Source organism: Orbicella franksi, chromosome 5 (assembly GCF_964199315.1).
Source record: "Orbicella franksi chromosome 5, jaOrbFran1.1, whole genome shotgun sequence".
Taxonomy (NCBI): domain Eukaryota; kingdom Metazoa; phylum Cnidaria; class Anthozoa; order Scleractinia; family Merulinidae; genus Orbicella; species Orbicella franksi.
Genome location: NC_138149.1, coordinates 21,347,560 through 21,367,325, shown reverse-complemented (window position 1 = coordinate 21,367,325; position 19,766 = coordinate 21,347,560). Strand labels below are relative to the sequence as shown.

The 19,766-nt window shown below is 38.1% G+C and overlaps 1 protein-coding gene across 1 annotated transcript; it reads right to left on the bottom strand.

Annotated features, from left to right (window-relative positions):
- Positions 1 to 628: 628 nt before the first annotated feature.
- Positions 629 to 19,680, bottom strand: LOC145486737 (pyruvate dehydrogenase (acetyl-transferring) kinase, mitochondrial-like). The gene is made up of 13 exons (XM_081465450.1): positions 18,617 to 19,680; positions 16,615 to 16,753; positions 15,770 to 15,838; positions 15,421 to 15,484; positions 14,864 to 14,930; positions 9,099 to 9,149; positions 8,311 to 8,400; positions 7,748 to 7,825; positions 6,290 to 6,366; positions 6,037 to 6,135; positions 5,024 to 5,131; positions 4,175 to 4,288; positions 629 to 3,734 (listed from the first exon to the last, which is right to left on the bottom strand). The coding sequence occupies exons 1-13, from the start codon at positions 18,717 to 18,719 to the stop codon at positions 3,525 to 3,527; spliced, it is 1,269 nt and encodes a 422-aa protein (XP_081321576.1). The 5' UTR covers positions 18,720 to 19,680; the 3' UTR covers positions 629 to 3,524.
- Positions 19,681 to 19,766: the final 86 nt, after the last annotated feature.

The following is a 19,766-nucleotide window of genomic DNA, read 5'->3' as shown; positions in this document are numbered from 1 at the left end:
TTTCCGTAACTGCATTCAATCCTGGACATTACTCAGGCCACCGCGCCTCCCACGCTGGGTATTGAGAGCAACATTATTCCCCTCCAGTTACCACACAAACTAACGTCGCCTATTTTTTGCCAGCTTTACTAGAAGACCTCTCTTCCAGTCGTCTGGAATATCTTCTTTCTCCATACGAAATTTAAAATTCTATGCAGTGCTTCCACAGTACAAGGACCTCCCTCCTTCAATGCTTCAGGAGGGATGTTACCCACCCCTGGAGCTTTGGCATTCTTCAATTAAGTGAGGGCTGTTCTAATTTCTCCCCTGGAAATAAGTCCTGTGCTGATGTTTAGAGGAACGTCTGCAGGTCGGAGATCTGGTAATCGGCTTGGAGCTGGTCTGTTCAATACGGATTCAAAATGCCTCTTCCATCGCTGAAGCTGGTCTTCCATTTTTGTCAAGAGAGTGCCATCTTCACTTCTAACTGGGCAATTCTGATTGCATCTTATCCCGCTACGTTTCCGTGTTGTCATAAAGAGGGTTCTCAGATCATTGTTCTTAGCCGTGTCTTCTGCTCCTCGTGCATTGCTCTCAATTAAGTTCCTTTTGTCTCTGTTTGTGAAGCCTTTTATATCAATACATTTGCCTGTAAATAGGTCAACATATACTCTAGATAGATAGATTTAAATATCATATAAATAATTTATACACGTTTGAAAGAGGTTTTAGCTTCTAGACGCAAAGTGTTAAACTAAATGGTTGTTTGAGTGATTAGTAGCGAAGTAAGGCCTGGGTGGCCTGCTAGCATTTTCGGAAAGCCCACAGCAAAATCCAAGCCACAATCCTCCCTCGCAGCCGTTTTTAGTCTCGTCACGAAACGCTCCTCCGTTAGTGGGGAGGAGCATTGCGTGACGGGAAAGTGAATCACCGCCCCCCCTCCGGAAAAAATTGCTCGTACGCCTATGGTCTCCACTATTGGACTAAAAAATCGTTTACTATTTCTCAACTGCCATTGGCTCCCAATGAACTGCTTGTTGTTCTAGCAGAAACAGCTATTATGTTTTGTGCTCGAAAAAACGCATAGAACAAGAACACTTTGTCGGGCTTCATAACAAGTACCTTCTAATGACTATTAGGTTCCACGCTTTCAATAAGAGGCATCTCAGTTACTGTGGGTTTTTAAACCTGCCAACCCGGCACCTTTCTATATTTATGTTCACGAAGTAAGCGTCAATTTCTTTCTTTACAAAACGCACCCTTCGCGTTTACTGGACAATATAAGCGGCAGCTTGTGCTCTAGGAGTGGCCGACATTCATGTCTTCCTTTGAGAATCCCGCAGATTTACAACCAACAATTTTTTTCGCTAGATGCGAGATTTATGGGCATTTAGCTCGCTGACTTTGTACCTTGCTAAAATCAGTGTAGTTTCCAAATTTAGAGTGATAACAGGTTCCAGCATGCACTGAGCTCGAGTCTCACAAGTTATCGGTGCTGCTTATCGAACCGGTGGCTCAACAAAGGCCCTGGGAACTAAATTGCAGAATTACACTGTACACTTGATAATTTCGTTGAAAGGTCGCCTAGCATGGAAGTGGACCGGAATTCCTCAACCCTCCTTGCACATTCCCATATAAGGGCTAAATCCAATCTAAATCCAGACTTACTTCAGCCCCCATGCACTGTGGTGTAAGGGTAAGGAGAATGTAGGGTCTGAGCTTGTTGCAACCTGAAGAATCAGAACGATTGCGTGTTATAGCTTCGAAAAGCACGTATGTTTGAGCCTGGTTCACACTTGCGAGATAAGCATAGGCACAGGCACAAGAAAAAAGGAACATGTTTCTTTTTCTTGTGCTTACGCTTGTGCATATTTCACTAGTGTTACGCTTATCTCACAAGTGGGAACCTGCTTATTTCATTAGCGCTATGCTTATCCCACAGGTGTGAACCAGGCTTTCTTCCCTCTTCAGTCAATAACAGGTTGTTGTTACCAGGTGATGAGGAAGAGAAATTAGCAAGGAGTTTAAACTTTACACCCCAGTGAACCTGTGGAGTGGAGGACTTTTTACATAGCATTGCGAGAGAGGTTCGTCACCTTTAAGGAGCTGACTCGTTCAGAGTCTCCTCTCTTGGGAAAAAGGTACAGGACTCGGGGGATAAACCAAACGTCTTAAGGTCGGCACACACGAGGGACCAGTCCCATCGTCAGAACTAGCCACTTTTGCTTCGAATTCAAACTGGTTTGAATTTTTGGGACAGGTCCCTGCGACTTGTTCCTCAAAACGCTTCGTATGAACTATTCGTGGGACAAGTCCCTGCGACCAGTCCCTTCGTGTAAACTCTTCAGGGGACTAGTTGCAGGGACTAGTCGCAAGGACTAAGTCCCCTCGTGTGTGCCGACCTTCACTCATGACACAACGGACAAGTCTGCTACATATCACGGTCCCTCCTAGGGTAGGGTTTTGAGGAGGTCGTAAAGAAACAACTAATTTTTTTTCTGGTGGTCCCTGCCCTCTGCTGGGAAAAAGCACATCATACATCAACAAGGGGGAGCTCAGTCACAGCGAAACAACAGAAGAGGACACATTTTTACCTAATTACATTGTATTGTAGATTTGCACCCTAATTTTGTTCCATAGTTATAGCATGAAAATTGTCTTCTCTTTTCTTGAAAATTCGCAAAATATCACTGATCAGTGTAAAGCAAGAAATTCATAACTTCACTTGTAAGCCAGTGGCACAACCTCTACCCACATAATAAATTATTTCTGGCTATGTAACACAAAAGTGATTTTTCTTGATGTCAATGAATTGAGAGTTTTAAATGTCTTGTATTGAACAACCCACGTACAAAGTTAAAAATATACCGGAGATGAGCGGATTTTCAAATAAACCTTTTTCTTATTACATAAACAATTAAAATTTGTTCAAGGTACGTTTTTTTGGTAAATGCATTATAAAAGGATTTTCAAGCTCATTTCTCAAACATCTGACATACTATAGTCAACTTGTCCCTTGACCATGACGCGCGAAAAAAAGATTTGAGATAACTGAAAGAAATTCCAGTATCTGGATGTTAACTTACAATGGTTGTTATGCTAATATTTATATTATTAGATAGAGTAATGTTACTTAGAGGAGCACCATCTCTTGAATATAAATATTAATAATATAATCTACTTGCATGAATGAACAATCCGGAGGTTGTTTGTGCGCTCATATTGATCTTTTTTCAATTTGATAAACTGAGCAAGCAGCATACAAAGAATGTTTTGTCTGGTATTGTAACAACTTGTGTTAGTCCTAAACCCCAGCACTGGTTTTCAATAAATATTGACAAATACCTATAGCAAGGGAACACGTGATTCATGACCATATGGTGAAGACCCAGGATCAATCAGATAAAAAGAACAAAATCAATGTAAGAAATGCAAGAGGGTCTTTGTTCCTGATCTAGTTGAGTGATGCTTTTCTTCTAAACTGATATTCTACTCCTTTCAATGACTAAGCCTTGTGTTGCAAAAATGCACAATCTATAACTCGTTTATGTAGAGTTAGCTGTCCTCTGACTGTTGTGCAGTCTCCTAGCTTTCACCTGTCCTTGATATGTTGACAGAAATTTATTTCCGTGTCCATAAAATTTTGAAGAGCTCCAATCACGGCAGTGTTGAGCTGATAGCCTAACTTCTTCATAATTCTTGGGAGTTCTCCTGTTGTACTGGGGTAGAATTTCACTTGCTTCTGCTGATAATGCCTGGAAACCAAAGCAACAGAGTTGAAGCATTTCAAGAATTTTGCAAAACATATCCTATTTCCCAGTGAGCTCAGTATTCACTCAGCCTCCAAAAAAAGAGCACTAAGGGGTACTGGGGGGAGGAAGGAAATACATGTAATTACACATAACAATGAGCTTACGAATATACTTATTAACAGAAATACTAGCCAACAATCAAGCAATCACTTATTCAATTAGATCAGCAAAAGAGCACAGATCACTTCAACTTATCAATTTACATCGGAATCTCATTTATGAACTCCCTAAGGCAAGAGAAATTGCTTCAATCGAAACATTGACTGTGGACTTGTCCTGTTAACCAAGGGAGCAAGAAAACTACATTAATTGATCCAGAGGTTAAAAAATTAGGATTCCACAGTATAAACTACAAAACTATAAATTGAATCAAGCTGCTATACCTTTAACCAGATCACGGCATCTGTGCCAAAACCTTCCATAGAGTAAAGTTGTAGATCTCCATCAAAATATCGGGCATATAATCTTGATAATGGCAGGCCATATCCATAACCAGCCTGCAAACAAGAAGAAATGTTACAATCACACCAGTAGGGAGCTCAAGCAACGACAACAGTGACGCCGAAGACGACGCCTTGTCAAAAATGAATTTATATTTTACGAGCAAAATTCGCAACTTTCTAGATCTGTTCAGTATGCCAATGGCTCTCAAAACGTGCTCAGGCTAAATATGCAATGACAGCGTTCAGTTCCAAATGGAAATACAAAAAATTAGCCATTGTCATTCGCGTTCCTGGACTACGAAGAACTTGGCAATTTCACGTTCCTGTTTTGCAAAGAAATGTACAAAGATTTATAAAGCACATGCAGAGCTATTGTTTTGGTTATTGAACCTTTGGGTTGGTGACGTTCTCATTGCTGTCATTGTTGTGGTTTGCTCAAGCTCCCTAGTCTTATCAAAACCTCAACTAGCATAAATGAAAAGGTAGGTTCTGGATAAGATAAACGCTTTTAAAAAGGTCTTTTTTTCCAGTAATTTTTTTATATTGGCAAGTAAATAACACTCATGTCAGAAATTGAAGAGTAGACTAGCATTTCTTCATGTTGCCCTAAAATTGTGAACAGAGAAACAGAAGCAGGAGAATGTGTAGTCACCGTCTATTGTACAAATATTAAAATGACTGTAAAGTGTTAGCAGAAGGTCCCCAAAAAAACAAAGATTCCAAACAATTAGCCAGTTTTTTTTCCTGCATGGTACAGAATTGCATGTAGTTAAAAGTTTTTCTTCCTACCATAGGGGCTGCAGAACCACTCCTCAGTGGTTCTGGGGCTGAAGTGTAGTGGTACTCAAATACTTGGTCAATTTTACTCTTGGGTATTCCACCTCCTTGATCAGAAATCTAAAACAAGAAAAGTGCAGGGACAAGATAATTAAGTGACAAAGGTTCAAATGAAGCCTGTAACTGCTGTAAAATTGATGTTAAAATCTTTTAAAATCCAAGTTTTCGCTGATCCATGCATCATCAGAGATTAGAAAAATATTCCGCATAAGGTTTAAATACAAATGTAAAGTAAAAACATGTGAAAAGCGAATGAATGTGGAGAGTAAAATGTATAAGATAAATAACAAGGTACAAATATGAATAAAAATGGTAAAATGATCTAAGTGTCACTGTACAAAGAGTCTCTCTAGATATGGTAAAATAGTCATTAGAACAAAAGGTCTGCAAATTCGCTGCATTCCTCTCGGGAGTTGAGAGCAGATTTGTATTTTCGAATGTAAAGTGCTTTGAACAGGCGTAAGTTTGCTGGGTTGTTTTTCAGTACAACGGTCTTGATTTCGATGCCTTTGCAGACTTTGTTTTGGCACTTTTAGATGTGTTTCTTTACAGCAGAGTTTTCATTGTTCAAGCATTCTCTTATATGATTGTGAATAAAGCATGTAGTGCTCCTGATGCAGGGACAAGACTTCAAAAACAACATTTTTTGACCTGTTAGTCCAGGGACATCATGCATATTGTTGCCTTTACTTTAATAGCTACAACATGAATATGTTTAGTCTTAGTGACTAAACTTCTTGGGACTAAAAACAAGTTTGAATGATTAAAAATATAAATACATGTACAAAACTGATGCAGAAAAAGAATAATGCATCAGAAGCAATATTACCTGGGAAATATTTGATTATTATACTCAAAATAGCGAAACATGAATTCCAAGACTGTTCTAGAATTGGGAGTGCACCTTGAGAAAAATCTTAAGCTGGTGGCTAGAAATTCGATGACTTATCAGTTAAATTACAAACCTTGACAGTCAAGTCTTGTCTTCCTTTGGTTATCAATACTTTTAGTGGAGGAATGTCAACACTGCTTCCATGTTGCTCCACGACTGCTCGCATGGCATTCTGAAAGATGAATGAAATATATAAGCTGGACTGTAAACAAGTCCTGTTCAGTGTTACTAGCCAGGCAAATTAAACACTCTCTGTGTGAAAATAAAAGGACAATTTTTAAATGGACATTTTTTTTTTTAAAATCTACCACATAGTAAGGACCTACCTTTAGTAATTCAAAAAGCATGTGATACAAATGTCCAGGAACATATGCCATTTGAACTGGCTTTTTGGGATCAATAGCTGCACAGAAATAAAGATAATTAATTATTCATCAGAATATACCAGTATGTTAAAACTGATGATACACATCAAGTGCTAAGTACAGGAGTCTGGGTTGACTGGCTTGAAGACTGATGTGAAATGTTTAGAACTGTTTAAAAACAACAGAACTTGTCTAATATATAGATTTAGCCATGCCTAAAAGCAAAGCTCCTGATGGCAACAACTGACGATAAAGGAAAAAGATAATTATTTTTTCATTAATCAGAAACTCAAAAATGATCAATTGTGAGCATGTAATTGTTCAACGTGTGGTTTTGCTATTTTTTCCAGTTAAATTTTAACAAACTATACCCAACAAGCCTAACCAAGATTGTAGAAATTACGTATATCAGGGGCTTTCCAAGAGAAAGGAATATGTCAGAAGAAAAGTCAACAATGCGCCAGGGGTTAATTTGTGCCGAAATTTTGCCTTTGCGAGTACTCCTTCCTTCTCCCCCAGAGAAATAACATGGCTTGAGCCCACAATCCAATCAGTAAACCAGTAACTGGTCAGCGGTCAACTTTAAAAAAAAACATGCAACCTCGATGAGCTCTAAACCTGAGCTCGCGATGTAGTCACGTGATACTGGTCAGCGGATAGCTTGTTGTGACAGCTGTCAATCAACAATAGCTTGGACGCCCAAAATCAAAGGTGTAGCTATGGTAATGGTGCTACTCTCTTAGTTTTCAAGGTATTGGCATACGGACGGGCGTACGTACGCAGGAACTCTGCTACACCATATAAACTCTTCCTTACAGGCTAGAAATTCCAGTTTGCCAAATGGGATATAGCATCCACTGATGTGCAAAGAACAACTTGCGTGGCTATGGACCTCAACTCTGTCAACTCTCAGTCCATAAACACACTAAAACTGAAATTGGCAGATATCCGGCCAACTTGACCTCATGCTTGGTCAACAACCCATTTGTATTACAGATACAGGTATACATGTAGCTATAGAATCATCAAGGTATTGATACAGTACATCACCAGGGAGTTTTAATGGTTGTCATCCCAGAGGGGTCAAGAGTAGAACTGGAATTAACAGGCGGTCCTCGTACAATGTCTGGCCTCATTGAGGATTTAACCAGTCAAACTTTCATCTTGCAGGTCATGTTAACTGGTCACATTGGATCATATTGTACACTTGAGGAACTTTGAAGTAAAATGATATGAACAAGAACTGTTTGTGGGCAATTCCCATTTTGAAATCCAAACTTCCGGTTTAAAATATAAACATGTCCCCTTTGGTAATTTCCAAGTTGTCCATTCCCTACTTGTATCCTGCATCTTACACATACAATATACATGATAATAATTACAAACCAGCTTAAAACGAGCTGAAGGATCATTGCTTACCATTACACTCAGAAATTTCCACCTCTGGGGAAGCACAGTAAAACTGTTCACACAAGTAGGCGGCATTGTTTATAGCATCTGGGAAAACAAACAACACAAGGAAATGGTGAATAAAACCTGCCCTAATAGAGCAGTTTTCATTTTACAGTCAAGAGTAATTCACATCTATGGTTTGTGGTTTTTCATTTCTACACTTAGAGTTAGTGATTGTTTAATAAACTTGCACTGCTTTCTCAAAACCAATTGTGATTTGCTCACATGTTTTCCAATGCTGTGTTTCCTTGCTATTTACTTACATTTGCATTGAGTTTCCATTGGTTCTCTATGTTTTCTGTGTCCTCTGTGATTAACGAAAGTTATAACTTTGGCTCTGGTTTTACATGCCAACAGGCAATGGAACACTATTCTAACTTAATCAATTAAATATAAAACCCACGACTCCTAGATTACAGAAAATAAAGAACTGTGTTTTGAATGACCATTGGTTTCTTTGTGATGGTCTAGTTTACAGTTACATAAAGGATTACATGATTCAGGTCATGAGAAAATAACATAACTAATACCTTCTACCACTGATGCAACATGGCATGTTGGGTCAAAACAACCAATGAAATTACTCTTAGAGCTTCTGGCATCCTGACCAAATAACAACACTAGTAAAAAACACATAAAGATGAGTCACACATTATACCACCTGAAATACAAAAAGCTGTGGTTCAGACAGGATCAAGTATTTCAGGAAATTTACCTTAGTTTGCAAACTAAGGGCAGCTTCAATTGACTGGTACATGTATGTAACTAGTTCAACAGGTCACAAGTAAAACCATGGTTGGTAAGGCTTGAAAAGTACTGTACATGTACATGTACCATCTTACATGTACTTCCCCTTATAATACTTGTATTATACAATAAAATTATTATTAACCACTGGATCATTGTATTATGCAATTCAAGAGTTTTCATTGGTTAAGCAATCATGGTATACATGTATGAGCAATTATACCATGCTCCATAATTTTGGGGCATTGTTTTAGTTTTCGATATTTTGGGGGCATTTTTAATAAAACAATTATTCCACTTGCACTAGCTGAATGTGAGATGATTATAGCCAACTCAGCACTATCAAGCTCGTTGACCATCTATTGTCTCATATTCAACATGACCTTGTGGAATAATTGTTAATTAAAACATTGTCAGGGGTAGAGATGAAAACAATACAATAATTTGTTAGGGGGATTTTCTTGACTGTACCAAAAACTTTCCAAAACTAACTTTAGAAGAAAAACAACTAGGAGTAAGTGACTGCCAGAACACACAACACTGTTAACACAATACTATTAAGTGCACTTACAATGCTGGGTGATAAGCATTCGTATACTAATACGATTCATGTAGAAACGATCTGTGAGAAAATGAGAAATTATCAGTCATCAGTGTCAAAAAGCTTGGACTGGGGTAAATATGAAGAAGCTAGTCATAAAAGGGGATAAGTGACGATTTTGGTTGCTTTTCTTTTTTCTTGCTCCAAATTAGCTGAATTTTTGCATGTGGTCTTCAATGTAATAGAAAAACGTGTTCCTGTATTTTTGCCGCTGGTTTTGTCTTCGCTTTATAAAGACGCCGCTAGGAAAACCGAGTGGTTTTTTGCATACGCAATATCCTGAAAACGAAGCAAGGTTTAGCGCAAAAACTACGGGACATTGCTAAACATACCTAAACAAAACTCTATGCGAAATTTGGAGCGTTTTCGACAAAGTTCACTTTTGATTAAAATACCTAACGCCCTTTTCCCGCCGAGGCTGCAAATAAATGAAGCCGGGCCTTTGTTATGATAAACAGAGCCGATCCTTTGTTATAATAACCAAGCCAAGCCTTTGTTATAAGTCGAAGTCTCGCCTCGGTTTATCATAACAAAGGATCGGCCCGCCGTGACCGCAGGGACTTTGATCTCACTTAGAAAGCAGCAAAATGTCAATTTCACGCAACGTATAAGCTCAAAAATGTTGCTTTTAGGTCAAAAAAGGTTTAAATGTTGATTTCACGTTGACGCGTGACGGCAAGGATGTTGGTTTCACTTAGAAACCAGCAAAATGTCAATTTTATGCAGCGCATAAACTTGATGATGTTGATTTCAGGTCTAAATAGGTTAAAATGTTAATTTGACGTTAACGCGTGACGGCAAGGATGTTGGTTTCACTTAGAAAACAGCAAAATGGTAGGAGCCCATGATGGGCTCCTGAAAATGGTAATTTCACGCAACGTATAAGCTCAAAAATGCTGATTTCAGGTCAAAAAAAGGTGTAAATAAAAATAAAATGAAACAAATAAACGTTTCAATAAACACTTTTTCAAATACGGCAACGTCTTCAATGGCTAAAAAATCACGAGATAAAACATAGTTTTCGACAAACGTGATCGTAGCTTTATGTCACGCACCGCCATAACTTCCAAGTTCAAAATGCGCTGGTACCTCTTATGCCTGATGAGGACAACTTTGGCGGCTGTTTAGTTTTGGATTTAAGAATTTGATGACTCCACGTGAAAACGCTCTATAAATAGGGCTGACAGATTAACAGATTAACCCTTCTGCGCAACGTACGGGTCTCCATACATCTGCATGTCCCCTGATCCCAGAAGCTCAAAACACTACAAATCATGCCGATTTGAAATAAAATCAACGCAAACTGGATCACAGATCTGTTACAATCGATCGCCACTTGCTGGCCATTATTATGTTTAAATCTAGTTACCAGTTCGAGAAACGTCCGCAGAACGTAATCGCAATGCATGCCGGGAAGGGTCTTTACACCTCGTGCGCGGGAAGACATGGCGGTCGATACAAGACAAATTTTATCACTCTAAAACCAGTTCTCGCTTTCCAAACTTTGACGCTAGCAACGTTTGGCAAATGGGCCACAACTCACCAGAGGGTATTTTTCTTGGGCAAGAACTGCTCTTGGACTTTGCTACCTGGCTCGATCTGACTTCGAACGCCGATAACACGATTACGGTATATCAGCTGCCTTCGAAGTTTCAGAACACATTTTGATTCTTTAAAACGTGCTGATGACTTACGGGTTTATCGAGGCTTTATGATGCCTCTCAACCACCAGGTAGGCACACAAGGTACTTTAAAACAATGCTTAAGATATTAGTTGACAGAGCTCTAATACGGCACATCTCTTTTTTGTTTGATGGCATTTCGTTTGACGCTCGATCGATTCACGTGTTGTGTTCATGTCACAATAACCGGTGTAAACAATCCGTTCCCAGATTTCCGCTCTATATGCTGTGGGATTTGGTTTTGACTTCATACAACAGTCTGCCTGTTTGCTGTTCAACAAATAAACTCCTAAAGACATGGCTAGGAAAAGCCAAGTTTTTTGCCTACGTTTTAACTCGAAAACAAAGCAAAAACCAGCGACAAAAATACAGAACCACATTTTTCTATTACATTGAAGACCACATGCAAAAATTCAGCTAATTTGGAGCAAGAAAAAAGAAAAGCAACCAAAATCGTCACTTAGCCCCTTTTATGACTAGCTTCTTCATATGTTAGGACTATTTATTAACAAAGAAATGGATTCTAATGGTCAGCAACCCCAAGTCCCTTGAGAAAAAAAAAAAAATTCATAGTGATTATACTGATACTACAGAAGAGTAGCAAACTAATGTAAGAGCAACTTTCTCTAATGGTCACCTACACTGTATACCTATGCAGGTTATAATTGAAGGCTTTAGTGCAAAAAGGGCGTATGTAGCATTTTGGGTCGATTTTTATTTTTTGCAGGATCAAGCTAATTTTTGGCCGACTGGCTTGTTTTGACATGGCATCGTTGTGTAATTGTTTTTGTTGATTTGCGCTTCGTTTTCGAGAATTAACATATGCAAAATACTCAGTTTTCCAAGGGTATCTTTTAGAGATCTTTTGTTGAGCACAAAACAAAAGACACCTGTGTTTTGCTAAATGATGAAGTCAGCAAAGCGTGGTATTTGCCGCTAGTTTTATTATTCATATAATTACCCACTTTTCTTACTGTTGCTTCGTTAGCGCAAGCGAATAAAGTGCTGAACAGGCCAGATTCGACTTTGATTGTCATGAAACCGGTTCGATACGAGGTTGGTCGATTTTTTTTCCTGTCTATTTCTCTACTTCTTTCAAAAATCAAAACATTTTTAAAAAAAAAAAACTGTGCTGTCGAAGCTGCTAAAAGTGACCGTTTAAGTTTGCAATGTGTCAAAATCCACCTTGGAAGGATTTGCTCCAAAAGATGCCGCTCGGAAAACTGAGTTTTTTTTGCATACGTTATTTCTCAAAAACAAAGTGCAAATCAACAAAAACAATTACGCAACAATGCTTTTCATGCCAAAACAAGTCAGTCTGCCAAAAATTAGCTCGATCCTGCAAAAAATTGAGAACATCTTGAAGACTAGGCACTTGAGCTAATCACAAGACATTTTGACCTGTCACGCTGCAATCACTATCTCCAACATTGATCCAGAAAAGTTTGCCTGTGGGTCTAATCTCCAGTAAAATAGTCTCTAAGATCAGTTACTGTAAATGAAAATACCTATCAGGCTGCAAACAAGCATTTTAAGCAGATGTTTAAAATCTTAAAAGTTGAAAGTGATGTTTCCATTTCAGCTCATTGTTTATCAAACTCAGGCTAAATTAAGGTCAGAAATCACTCTAAGTGTTTTGTCAATTATGTATTCCACTAGTTTTCGAATCGGACTCAAGTCTGGTCTTAGTCACCTCGAGTGCCAGTGCCATGATCCTGGTGCGCAACAACTCGACGACAAATTGTACTACAAACTCCGAAGCACTGATGCCACATCAACTACTTTCTATGGATTACCAAAGATACATAAACCCGAGGTCCCACTGAGACCCATCACCAGTTCCATCAACTGCCCCATCTATCAGGCTTCCAAATACCTAGCTTCTATTTCGTCTCCGTTACAACGCAACCAATTCACTGTTACGAACAGCAACGACTTCGTGAGAAAAATCTCTAATTGCACAACCGCATGAGATCATGGTGTCTTTTGATGTTGTATCGCTTTTCACATCTATTCCCACGGCACTGGCACTCGAGGTGACTAAGACCAGACTTGAGTCTGATTTGACCATACCCGAAAGAACCAATATGTCCGTGGACAACATCATGAAGTTGCTTGAATTTGTGCTTGACAACAACTACTTTGTCTTTGGTGGCGTTTTCTACGAACAAATATTCGGCTGTCCCATGGGTTCACCTGTAAGCACCATCTTGGCAAATTTGGTGATGGAACACGTCGAAGAGAGAGCGTTAAGTACTGCACCACACCCCCCTACGTGGTGGTACAGATATGTCGACGATGGCCATGTTTGCCTTGCCCGTGAGCATCTCACTGAATTTCACTCCCATCTTAACTCGATCAACCAGCACATCAAATTCACAGTCGAAGAAGAGAGTGATAGATCCATCGCATTCCTCAACACAAAGACAACTAGAAATACTGATGGATCAATTAAAACCAGTGTTTACAGAAAAGCAACCCATACCGACAAGTATCTCCATTTCAACTCTCACCACCCTTTGCAACACAAACGCTCAGTGGCCAGAACCCTTCTTGACAGAGCAAAGAATATTCCGTCAACTGATGAAGACAAAAAATCCGAAGTACAACACATGGTGGACGCACTCAAAACCAATGGTTACACAGACCAATTCTTAAAAAGCTGCCAAAGAACCAAACCACCTAAAGCATTAAATCAGCCCCAAAATAATCAGCTTCAAAGCCACAGAGGCTTTGTTACTTTGCCATATTTCCAAGGAATCTCTGAAAAAATTGCAAGAACTTTGGGACAATTTGACGTAAATGTTGCTCATAAACCCGTCAAGACGGTTGGTTCGATCCTGAAGAAACCGAAGGACAAATTCGATCAAGACCTGTCAACTGGTGTCGTGTATAAAATCAATTGTAAAAACTATGAAAAACTTTACATTGGTCAAACATCCAGAGCACTGAGATCCAGAACAAAAGAACATAAAAGAGCCGTCCTCACATGTGACAAGAACTCTCTTTTGGCGCAACACTGTATGAAAAACAACCACGAATTTGATTTTAATAATGTCAAGGTCATAGACCGCTGTCCCTTGTGGTCGCGTAGATTGTTCTTGGAAACATGGCATTCCATTCGCGAACCGAACTCAATTAATGACCACGCGCATATTCCAGACATTAACAAAATGCTAAATTAATCACTAGCGAGTTCCTCACATTCTTATAAACATCTCATTTACATTTAGACGCCATTAACATTCATTTCATCACTGAAGAAGGTTATAGTATTTTAGCCGAAATGTCTATTTTAAGATTTTTAAGTCAGCGACAACAACTTTTAAGATTTTATTACTATGCCTGACTACAACTACAGTATTTTTAAGCAGATGTTTATTTTGAATTTAACAAATCATATATTTGGCGGTTGGTGACTACAGACAACGCACGCAACGAAACATCAGATAATAAATCAGCATCGAGAATAATCTTTGAGAAAACTAGTGGAATACATAATTGACAAAATACTTAGAGTGATTTCTGACCTTAATTTAGCCTGAGTTTGATAAACAATGAGCTGAAATGGAAACATCGCTTGCAACTTTTATTATGTTGTATGTTTTCAACTGTTGCCAGGTCACATGGTAACCAGTCGCGCAGCTGTGTGACCAAACAAACAAAGAAATGGTAATGCAGCCATGCGACGACAGTTACCATATCCAGGTGTAAAAACCATTTTAACAAATAACTTGAAGTTACATGTAATTTTCTAGTCATAGAACTCAATCTTAACATTTTTCCACTTGTAAAAAACTTAATGTTTTTGTCTGGAGTAAGAAATCTATTCCATATACAAGGCTGTGGAAAAATTGTGAAAAGCCCAGAGGTTCCTAACCATGAAAAAATATATATCCAGCACTTAAACTTATATGAAAAAAGTGAGTTTTTTCAGTCGCCTAAAGTCAAAAGTTAGGCACCTGTGGCACCTGGGTGCTTCTAGAGCACAGCCCTAATATGGAAAGATATTCTATGATTCTGTTACAAAGAGTGTCATGTTAATTACATTACCTAGAAAATACTCTATTGATGGATGGAAGGCATCATCACCCTCCTTCTCTCGAAGTTCCATGATGCCCTGAATTATAGAAGACCAAATGTTACAGAAGACCTCAGTTCCAAATTCACATGTACGGAAAAAGACAAAAGACAGTAATCATCTAGCTAGGCTTTGCCTCCTTTTTTAGTGCACCTCCTCTTCTAAAACCTTAAATTGACAATTTTGTTTTAAATAAAGATGATGATGATGATGATCATCATCATCATCGTCACACTGTCACACATCTATGCTTGTTGTTCTGTGATGTTATCCAAACAAGCTATAATCACTTTTTCTCTAAAGGTCCAACACCACTGGTAACACTCATTTAGGAATGTAAATCTCCAAATACTGTAAGTTATAGACTGAAATAACTTTAAAAGCTCAGATTTGCCATGGGACCATTCTACGATGAGTAGAATAAGTACATTGTACACACTAAAGAAAGTGGCACAATCCTTTCCAGTCATAAAACTGATACATTAAAGAAATGACATCTAAACTAGGCTATAATAATTATTATCTTTACCTGGGCCATGGTCTCTACAACGTTGTCATGGCGCTGTTTGATGTACATCAAACTTTGCGTGAATCTATTGAAATACAAAAGTTTGACACTAAAGTGAGGCATTGATCCCTGTCATTCACAATTTCATTAACCATCTCTGTTTTCACCATTTGGCTACAAAACAATTACCAAAAATGATGAACACTCACAGCCTAGCAAGCAGCAATTAAATCCACATTTTCATATTACTTTTGCACACTTTTCAACTTAATCTACCTACCAGTAAGCAGTGTGAAAAACTAATGCAAATTTGTAAACTGTTTCATCAGCTAGCTAAAATACTGCAAATTTTCTAAGAGCAAAACTTTACCTGTTTGTAACTTCATCTGTTTCTTCTTCATTTTGAAACTCAACCAACTCGCTAAAACTCTGAACATACCTGATAATAAATCAGATAAGCAACCTTTAATGTGCATGTACTTGCTATGTTGGTGTTACTACAAAAATCCGTCAAACCCCCACACAGCAGTACACGTAATTTGTTATCTACAGGTAATTCAAACCTTTCACCAACAATACTTTCACATCACATAACCAAATGAAACTAAGCAAAAGTGTTGTTATACTAAAATAGTTACTCACTACTACATGACTGAGTTAGGCCAGGCCAGACAGAAAAATACCGGCCAGGACACACTGACCATGCTGTATTAAATCTATATATTGTGAACTTGATTTAATATATTCCCATCTGGCCCTCCTGCTCATTCAATAAGCAGATAGTATACCAATAATAATGCTGGAAAAATGTGATAAGAATGCTGGCAGTAATCTACAATACACTACAATATTTATGAATAAAAGTCTTAGGAGAAATTTACACTTTTGGTGCTTTTGCACACACCTCAGACAAACAGTCACGAACAAATACAACTTCAACTGCCTAGCCTCTCTCCCTACCTCACATACAATGTTGAAACCGAGTACCTGTAATTTCTCCTGAGTTTCAACATTGTATTGACATGGGGAAGGGGAACAGCAATGAATGGCAGTGCTTTTTCAAGCTTCAGTTGCAGAACACGGATAATTCGCTACATTACATCAGTGTCCAAAGGACTTTTGTCAACCATCAACAGTATTCAATTCAGAATAACATGCAATACAAACCATCACTTCAGGGTACAGTAAAGATATTGAAACTTCAATCATACTCACCAGCTTCTAACAAGTTCAACAGATGGCATTTTCAACAAGTTCTTAGGAAGAAGATCAATCTCCCTGATGATGTGTGCAAGCCGCACAGGTAATTCATGTCGACCAAACTGGAAAGATTCTACTGGTTTTGCAGTCTTGCCTTTCAAAGGAAAGAATGTCAATGTTTTAGTCTGATGGAATGTTAATTAAACAAGATTAGAAAAAAGCTTTTCTCAAACTGTCAACCTTTCACTCTTGCCTCTCCATATCAAAGGTTTTCACAAAGTTACAACTAAAACTCATGCAGTAGAGACAAAAGTACACTAAAGAATAACACAATGCACTTCTTACTACTTAAAAATGACTTGATATCCAATCACTATCTAATTAGTTTAAATTTTATAAGAAAATAGATAATTTATAAAATAGATAAAAAACTTCTCTGAATCAGTAAAGTAGCTTTTTTGTATTTAAGCCGCGATAAATGTCCAACACCTGTTTAACCCAACTATTGTATTTAAAACTTGCCGGTCACAGAAAAAAAATTTCCAGCATTAGTATTACCAACAAAGGTAAACAGAGTCTAATGAAACTTGGAATGGATTACTAGTATGGGATTGGCCTTCTTAATAATATTACTTCTGACATTTTAGCACTTCCTTGATCTAAACCTAATTTTGCACATTCTAAAATGATTTGCTGATGAAATTGTGACACTAGAATGAGGATTAAAGCAATTATGTTGTCAAAATGAAAAGCTTTAAGCCTAATATTTATATTGACCATCCATTAGTTTCATGAGAACAATGTTTAAAAAAATAGATATGTTGCTAAAGTTATGTTGAAAAAACAACACAATTTAACATTAAGAGCCACTTAGGAGGACCTTTGTACATGAACAATATCATTGCGTCAAAAGTAATTACCATTTATAAACAAAATTTCTGTCAACTCATGAAGCAAGCACTTGAAATTTGTTCTTCTTTAACTTTCCTTTCTTATAGGCTTGTTTATTTTAGTGTTTCAAGGCTAAAACCTGTTTTATAAGACTGCCAAAAATAACCCACATTATTTTTACTTAAATTTTAATGATGTTTATGGAGATGCCAAAACTGAGCCAAGAAATTTGACCAGATACTACCATTTAAATGCAAAAAAATTCAAGAACATTTCTAAAATTTGCTAGATTGAAACTGGAGACAAAACTGTGAAAAGACATTGTAGGAAGTCAGCTGAATTACTTTCCAAGCCATGCCAGTGGCCATGTCTGACAACAGAAACTCAAAGTGAAATATTTAAAAGTGCATGATTATGTACTATACTTTTTAACATAAAACAGGATCAGAGACACGACTCCAACCTTGTGATTATCACATGATTCACGAGTAAGCGTAAACGGATGTGTTAACAACTATTTTACCGGGTATGGGGGCGTATTGGGGGCGCTGCCTGTACGTCACCATCGTTTAGAATGCAAATGACCTTGAGAGCAGCGAAACACGACTCCAGATAAACAAGGGTAATCCTCGCCGGTCATTTGAACTTGCATAGTTTCAACACTACAAGGGAAAATTTCTGAAGTTTTGAAGTAGGTAGTAAACAGCATAAACATTGTTCGCTCCTTCAGCGCAAAGTCACGGAATAAGTCATCACTCGACTAAGCGCGTAAAATTAACGAACTGACTTGAAAAAATCTCGCGTTTATGAATCGAAAGGGCTATTATTACTTCTACAGAAAAGAACCTGGGTGGCAGAAATCGGCCGCGTGACAAATAAGTTTCATCATCCATAACAGCGAAAAAAAGCATCACTGACTCCTTGTTAGGCGAAGTATTAGGCTATTTACATAATTTTACCCAACAAATGCTCTATTCTTCGAGATCACCGTCTATATACATGAAAGCAACCTGCAGGAGCCGTAGTATTCACGAACGATTTTTAACTCCACCAAGCTTACTCAATCATTGACAAGTTATTGCTGTTCAGCATAGTACATTGAAATAAAACTCGTAAATCTACGTACCGAAAGTTGTAAATTGCTCAATCGACAAGGAGGACTGTTGGTAGCGACTGTATCGCTGAATGAGCTTGGCGACATCTTCAAACAAGACTCTTGTGATCCGCATAATGAAATATGTACTTATGTAGTGAAAACAATACTCTTCTCCCTTCTTGGCTTCATGTAGATTCTCTTCGCTTAGTTACTAAAACACTTGTCCAGCAGATTTTCTGTGATCATAAAGGCATGTTTGAACCTTGTACTCTTAAAAATACATCAATGAAGGTCTACACTGGCGCGACGGAAAAGTCACATGATTTGGTTCAACCAATCAGAATTTGGAAAATTGCTCCATGAGCTGGGTCACGTTTTTCGGCGCTTTTTTAGATCACGGGGAAGGGTGGCAGGTTTTCCTGAGCCAAAAATAGCTAAAAATAAAAATAAAAGGTCAGGCTTGCAAAAACGTTGAGGAATTCATATATGTAGAAATAACTTATCATAAAAATATCTTAAATATAAAAAATTCAGATGAAACTTACATCCAGAATTGTTTTGTTTATGTATACCTGGTGGTTCGAACTGTAGGATTGCGTTATCACTGCACCGGGAAAACACGTTTGACTGGAATTTTCCTTCTGAGCTCTGCGTGCAGAAGAACAGTGAATACACATCTGAACAGAACCTATCCCACAGGCCCATGTAGGAAGGGTATAAAGATCTGTAAACGTACAGGATCTGAGGCAATTGTGTTTGGGGAACTATTTTAGAGGTCTTTAGAGAGAGAGGAAACCCATGCCAACTACCAGACGAGATACATGATACAGTGGACCAGAATGAGCTTCAAAATAAGCAACGGTCACATGACACACGCATTAAGAAAAAATTCATATATTTGGTAATTTTTCAATTATAGGACTTTCGATTTCTAGTACGTCATCCACCAGGGGCCCATCGATGGGCTTCTGTATCCACCTATTAGACAAAGCAATGTGCGACAAAAAATATAAAACAATCTTTTCCGTCAATTTTCCGATTTCACTCTTCGAGCTTCAGAATCATCGAAGTACACCTTTCCCAGCAATGTAACCCTTCTTCTGTTTCATCATCATCATCATCGTCGTCGTCGTCGTCATCATCATTTCCAATTTTCCAACTTGGAAACAAATTATAATAC

What these genes read in the sequence shown, in the direction of transcription:
- LOC145486737 (XM_081465450.1), bottom strand. Translation starts at nt 18,719, where the DNA reads ATGCGGATCACAAGAGTCTTGTTTGAAGATGTCGCCAAGCTCATTCAG. An exon ending in TGAGCAATTTACAACTTTCG is followed by an intron (nt 16,754 to 18,616) that starts GTACGTAGATTT and finishes TTCCTTTGAAAG; the next exon opens with GCAAGACTGCAAAACCAGTA. An exon ending in GGAAATTTCTGAGTGTAATG is followed by an intron (nt 6,367 to 7,747) that starts GTAAGCAATGAT and finishes ATTTCTGTGCAG; the next exon opens with CTATTGATCCCAAAAAGCCA.